Source organism: Aethalodelphis obliquidens, unplaced genomic scaffold (assembly GCF_003676395.1).
Source record: "Aethalodelphis obliquidens isolate GAN/ISIS:26980383/991018 unplaced genomic scaffold, ASM367639v1 scaffold1, whole genome shotgun sequence".
In the NCBI taxonomy this organism is placed as follows: Eukaryota; Metazoa; Chordata; class Mammalia; order Artiodactyla; family Delphinidae; genus Aethalodelphis; species Aethalodelphis obliquidens.
In genome coordinates, this window is record NW_020837945.1 from 75,309,190 (window position 1) to 75,315,189 (window position 6,000).

General features: G+C 43.0%; 1 protein-coding gene across 3 annotated transcripts in view; it reads left to right on the top strand.

Annotated features, from left to right (window-relative positions):
* The window catches only part of MB21D2 (Mab-21 domain containing 2), a 106,213-nt gene extending 100,957 nt beyond the window's left edge, over positions 1 to 5,256 (top strand). For all 3 annotated transcript variants that reach the window (XM_027108729.1, XM_027108744.1, XM_027108735.1), the window contains exon 2: positions 2,207 to 5,256. In XM_027108729.1, the coding sequence (XP_026964530.1) occupies positions 2,207 to 3,471 (1,265 nt within the window). In that variant the 3' untranslated portion in view covers positions 3,472 to 5,256. The remainder of the gene's footprint in view (positions 1 to 2,206) is intronic.
* Positions 5,257 to 6,000: the final 744 nt, after the last annotated feature.

Consider the following 6,000-nt stretch of genomic DNA (forward strand, 5'->3'; position numbering starts at 1 on the left):
CGTTCGCTCTTTGTTGTTTGGAAAATAGGATTTTAAAGAATGAAAAAGAGCACATTTTTATCAGAGTGTCAGATTCTGAAATATAGTGGTAGCATAGACACATATACATGGTTTATTTATTTGCATTGGTATTGCCTTATGAATAAAAAACTATGCTGATTAAAAGTAACTACAATGACTAATGGAATCATAATTTGTGGTCATTCTTTTCGATCTTTCAGGAAAAGTTGTTAAATAAGTCACGGAGTGATGCTGGTAGTTTGTCAGATAATGAAGCACAGGTAAATCCATAATAAAAAGACAGGAAGCAGGGAAGGTAAATTTGTATGTTGGTCGTGGAACAGTCATTTCCGTCTCGCCTTTATGTATTTCATATTTAAGCCTATTAATTTCATCTGTTTGTTCCTTTGTCATTCAGTCATAGCTTCAATTGTGTGCCTGCTGGGAGCAGACCCCTGTGGCTGCTTCATACATCTTTGAGACATGGTTCTCACTCTCAAAGAGCTCATAATATCATCCCTAAAAGTCACATTTGTTCTATCACCACCAATCTCATTAGAAAAGTATACAATTTAGGGCTTCCCTGGTGGCGCAGTGGTTGAGAGTCCGCCTACCGATGCAGGGGACACGGGTTCGTGCCTCGGTCCGGGAAGATCCCACATGCCGCGGAGCGGATAGGCCCGTGAGCCATGGCCGCTTAGCCTGCGCGTCCGGAGCCTGTGCTCCGCAACGGGAGAGGCCGCAACAGTGAGAGGCCCGCGTACCGCAAAAAAAAAAAAGAAAAAGAAAAGTATACAATTTGGGAAGATGTTAAGTTTATGGTGCAGGAGATAAGTTTTCTAAAATAATGCTTTTTTCCTGAAAGGTCTGATGTTTTCATTGGCAATAAATATCTCAGTTGTCTTTGTGAAGTCAGTCTTAATTTGTTCAGTTTTTAAGAAAATGTCTGTTACATACTAAAGTCTAAATACCCATAGTTTATATGTAATTCTTTAAATTAAAAATGGCGTTCCATGAAGAAAGCAGCTCATTTAGCCTCCAACTCAAACATGAGTGCTTTTCTTGAAGACAGAGTTTGTATTTCAGTATGCAGCAGAAGTGCCTTATGGTTACTTCCTATTTTGTCACATAAAAAGGAGGTTTGAAAGTTGGGATTCAACAAAATTAATCCAGTTTTCTTTTCCATTAAGGATTTTAAGTGAAACTGGATTATTACTAATTTTTATTTTTTTATTTTTTGCGGTACTCGGGCCTCTCACTGTTGTGGCCTCTCCCGTTGCGGAGCACAGGCTCTGGACGCGCAGGCTCAGCGGCCATGGCTCACGGGACCAGCCGCTCTGCGGCATGTGGGATCTTCCCGGACTAGGGCACGAACCCGTGTCCCCTGCATTGGCAGGCGGACTCTCAACCACTGCGCCACCAGGGAAGCCCTGTTACTAATTTTTAAATGCTAGCGCATGCCAATAAAAAAGAATCAAATGACTGTTAGTACAGTTGGTGCCAGTGTCTTGACTAATGCTAAGGCACCAGCAATTTTGCCCTCCTTTACTTTTGTACCATTAAATGTCAGCTCAAGTGTCAACACAGTGAAAAAGGCAAATAATGTATTAGCATTATGAAAGGAGTCATGACCTCACCGTCCTCTGAAAGTGTCTTACTTTCAGTGTCCACAGCCTACATTGAGAATCATCGGAACAGAGGAAAGTTTAAGCAGGGGGAGGGTGTGGGGGAGAGAGACGGCTTTGGCAAGAGATGGAAGAGCCAGGCGTTATATGATGGCAGCAGAGATGGAGAACAGGGAAGGAACAAGAAATGTCGCAGAGGCTATATAGATAAGATTTGGCAGTAGAAAGGCAAGTAAGACTTGAAACTTACTAAGGTTTTTCAGCCTGGGTGACTGAGTGGATGGCAGTGCCATTAACCGAGGTGATGACTGGGGGAAGAGGAGCCCTGGTTTATGATTGAAAATGATACTGCTTTCACCATGAGAGAAGAATCTGCATAATTCTCCCATTTGGAAAAGGATGGATTCTAGCACCGATGAAAATGAACAACGTACTGTTGGCTGGGTCCGTGCAGCAGCCTAAGATCTGGTTTTGTATTGATAACGAATAGTGGCTCTTAGAAGCTCAGCACATTCTCGACTGATGCATAAGACTCTTGTATCTGTGCTTCCTGTAACAGTGTTTTCTCCTTCTGTTTTTAGGAATGGTGCAAAAGCTGGACCAAAAACTTCCAGTGGCCAATGAGTATCTGTTGCTTTCCGGAGGAGTCCGGGAAGGTGTGGTAGACCTGGACTTAGATGAGCTTAATGTCTATGCCCGAGGGACCGACTACGATATGGACTTCACTCTTCTGGTGCCAGCCCTGAAGCTTCACGACCGTAATCAGCCTGTGACGCTGGATATGCGCCATTCAGCCTTGTGCCACTCCTGGCTGAGCCTTCGGCTCTTTGACGAGGGGACGATCAGTAAGTGGAAAGACTGTTGCACCATCGTCGATCACATCAATGGTGCTACCAACTACTTCTTCTCCCCAACCAAAGTGGCTGACTGGTTCTATGACTCCATCAGCATCGTCCTGTCAGAGATACAGAAGAAACCCCAGCGAGGGATGCCAAAGGTGGAAAAGGTAGAAAAGAATGGGACCATCATCTCCATCATTCTGGGTGTGGGGAGCAGTCGCATGTTGTACGATATTGTCCCAGTGGTCTCTTTCAAGGGTTGGCCGGCAGTGGCCCAGAGCTGGCTCATGGAGAACCACTTTTGGGATGGGAAGATCACCGAGGAAGAAGTCATCAGTGGGTTTTACCTGGTGCCTGCTTGCTCCTACAAGGGAAAGAAGGACAATGAGTGGCGGCTGTCCTTTGCCAGGAGTGAGGTGCAGTTGAAGAAGTGCATCTCCAGCAGCCTCATGCAGGCCTACCAGGCCTGCAAAGCCATCATCATTAAACTCCTGTCCCGGCCCAAGGCTATCAGCCCCTATCACCTACGGAGCATGATGCTCTGGGCCTGCGACAGACTTCCTGCCAACTATTTGGCCCAAGAAGACTATGCAGCCCACTTTTTGCTGGGCCTCATTGATGACCTGCAACACTGTCTGGTCAACAAGATGTGTCCCAATTACTTCATCCCGCAGTGCAACATGCTGGAGCACCTGTCCGAGGAGACGGTCATGCTCCACGCGCGGAAGCTCTCCTCCGTCCGCTCAGACCCGGCGGAGCACTTGCGCACCGCCATCGAGCACGTCAAGGCAGCCAACCGGCTGACACTGGAGCTCCAGAGACGAGGGAGCACCACTACCATCCCCTCCCCGCAGTCCGACGGAGGGGACCCCAACCAGCCCGATGACCGTCTGGCCAAAAAACTGCAGCAACTAGTGACTGAGAACCCGGGGAAGTCGATCTCCGTCTTCATTAACCCTGATGATGTGACAAGGCCCCATTTCAGAATTGATGATAAATTTTTCTGAGCGTTTTTGCTGCCTTTTTTTCCCCTCTGGTTCTAAAACTCTCATAATATGTAGTGTGGTTTGTGATGCCGTCTTTCTGTTTTTTACATATCCAGCCTAGGTTGGATCTGTTAAGAACACGTTTTAAGTTTCCTGGTTCTGCAGGATGGTGCAGGCTCTGAAACAGTATATTACTATTTCATATTCTGCCTCTGATTTTGTTGTTTACTTTTTGTAGTTATTACACATTGTTTTGGTGTTTGGGTTTTGTTTTTTTTAAGGAGAACTTGAGCCATAGATGAAAATACCCATGAATTCTCTCACTTTTTTCTGTTTCATACTTTGTGCTTTCATACTTTTGTTCATGGGAGTGGGGAAACAAATCTCTTTCTCATGCTTCAGGATTCTCTTATTTTTTTGTTTTCCTTTTTTTGTCTTTATTTTTTTTAATGAGCGTTCATCACCACAGATATTTGAAAATCATCTGAACCTGGGAACTACCTGGTACGTTAGTTGGATTTATTTCTTTCGACCAGTGGCCAGGGTATTTTCTCCCTCTCTGCCAAACAACGTAGACTTTGAAAGTGGTAATGCTATAAATTGTGTTTGGAGCAACTTCATTGAATGTAATTGTCCTTAAATCAGAACTTTGGATGGTTTGGAAGGGTGTCTTTGACAACTTTCCAGATAGAATTAAGGTTTCCAAATGGTAGTTTTAGCGTGTGTAATTATTTGAAGCCTTATTTAAATCCTATTAAAGAATATACCATTATAATTGTTATTTGCACTAATGAGATTTTTGCCATTGTCGGAGTTCCAATGCGTGTATTTCAATATAAATTGACATCCACTGTTGAAATGCTATCATTTCTTCATTTAGCCCATTTGTCTTCATCAACAGAATGATTCTTTGTATTTGTTTAGTTCTTTAATTGTGGGGTCCTGTTTTGCCCTCCTTGATATTCCTGGTTCCTATCTTACTGAGAAATTTTTAAAGCTTTATATCTGCTAAGTGACTTTATCTGAAGCTGGGGAAAGTACATGCTTGATAAAGTAGTTGTCTTTGTATGTACAGTTGATCCTTAAACAACACGGGTTTAAACTGCGGGTTCACTTATACACGGATTTTTTCCACTAAATATGTTAGTTGAATGTATGGATTTGGAATCGTGAATAGAAGGTCAACTGTAAAGTTATATGTGGCTATTCAACCTCACAGGGGTCGGTGCCGCTGACCCCTGCATTAGTCATGGGTCAACTGTATTTCTTTTGACATTAAAGAGGTAAGCTTTTTTGTAAAGTCTCTTTGCTTCTACTGAGAGTTTTGAGGAAAACTGGAAGGAAAAATTAATATCAATCCCCACAAAGAAGATACCATGCCTGTTCAAAAGCAGATTTTTCTATAGAGCAGGAACCAGGAGATAACTGTGGGTGGCAGCCTTGGTGTACAGGTGTCCTGTCTTCATGAATGAAATTACTTGCCAGGTTTAGGTGCTGCAAGGCATCGATCGGCTCCCTGTTTTGGTATGAACTCATGGCAAACTGTAGTGTTTGGGAGGTCAGGGGCCTACCGATCTCTCAAAGGATGACCGTGATGTCTACTATTGGAAAGGTCAAGCAACATTTTGATTTTGATCCTGAATGTCCAGTCTCACGGGTTGGATTTTGGCCGATTGAAATTAGGCATATACGGTCTTGGTTTTTGCATGGGAATTATTGTAATGCTTATAAATGAAAATGAAATCATTCAACCATCTTAAGTCAAACAAAAATAATAATAATAAAAGAAACATACTGGCCTTGGAATTTTGTTGTTGTTTGTTAGTTTGTAATCTGGAAACTATTTCCTTATTAGTAATCCCAACAGTAATTTTCAGTAGATATAGCCCTGGGCTTGCTGTTGTCTTTCAGGCCAGATGTCTATGTAGTGAACAACCAGTATTCATTCTTCCCTTTCTCCAATTTTCCTACTAGTATCTACCTATCCTCCATATAACGTGTCCTTCTTGGGAAATGACTTAATCCCCAGCTTCAGACATGCACCCTGATTGGTGTAGGCCAATCAAAATAACCATTTTCCTGGCCACAATCATTAGTTAGGGATTGGGCATACAATGTCAGCTGCTCCATTCGGGGACGTGCTCAGGATTCTAGCTTGGGATGCTGGGGGAGCAGCATGCACCCTGGATACGGAAGAGGAAGTACTTGGATTTGCTATCAGTACCGTAAACCTGGGGCTGGTAAGTCAGACATTGTTGAAGGTGAGTAGAAATGAGACGTAGTCTGATACCTTTTCTTGTCTGAAACATAAGCAAATCATTGACCTACTAACCCTCTGTCCTTTTGAAGCCTGGAAGGTTGGTTAAAATAATGTTTCAAGTATAATATAAAATGCCTCAAGGGAGCAGTCATCATTTTAATGTTACCTACATATGCTTCTTTGGGTTGTGGGAATTTATAAGCTATAACTCAACAGGATTCCAGTTCTCTGATGGGACATGTTTTTACATATTTCAAGAGTAGATTATTCTGGACTGTTTGGCTTTCTCA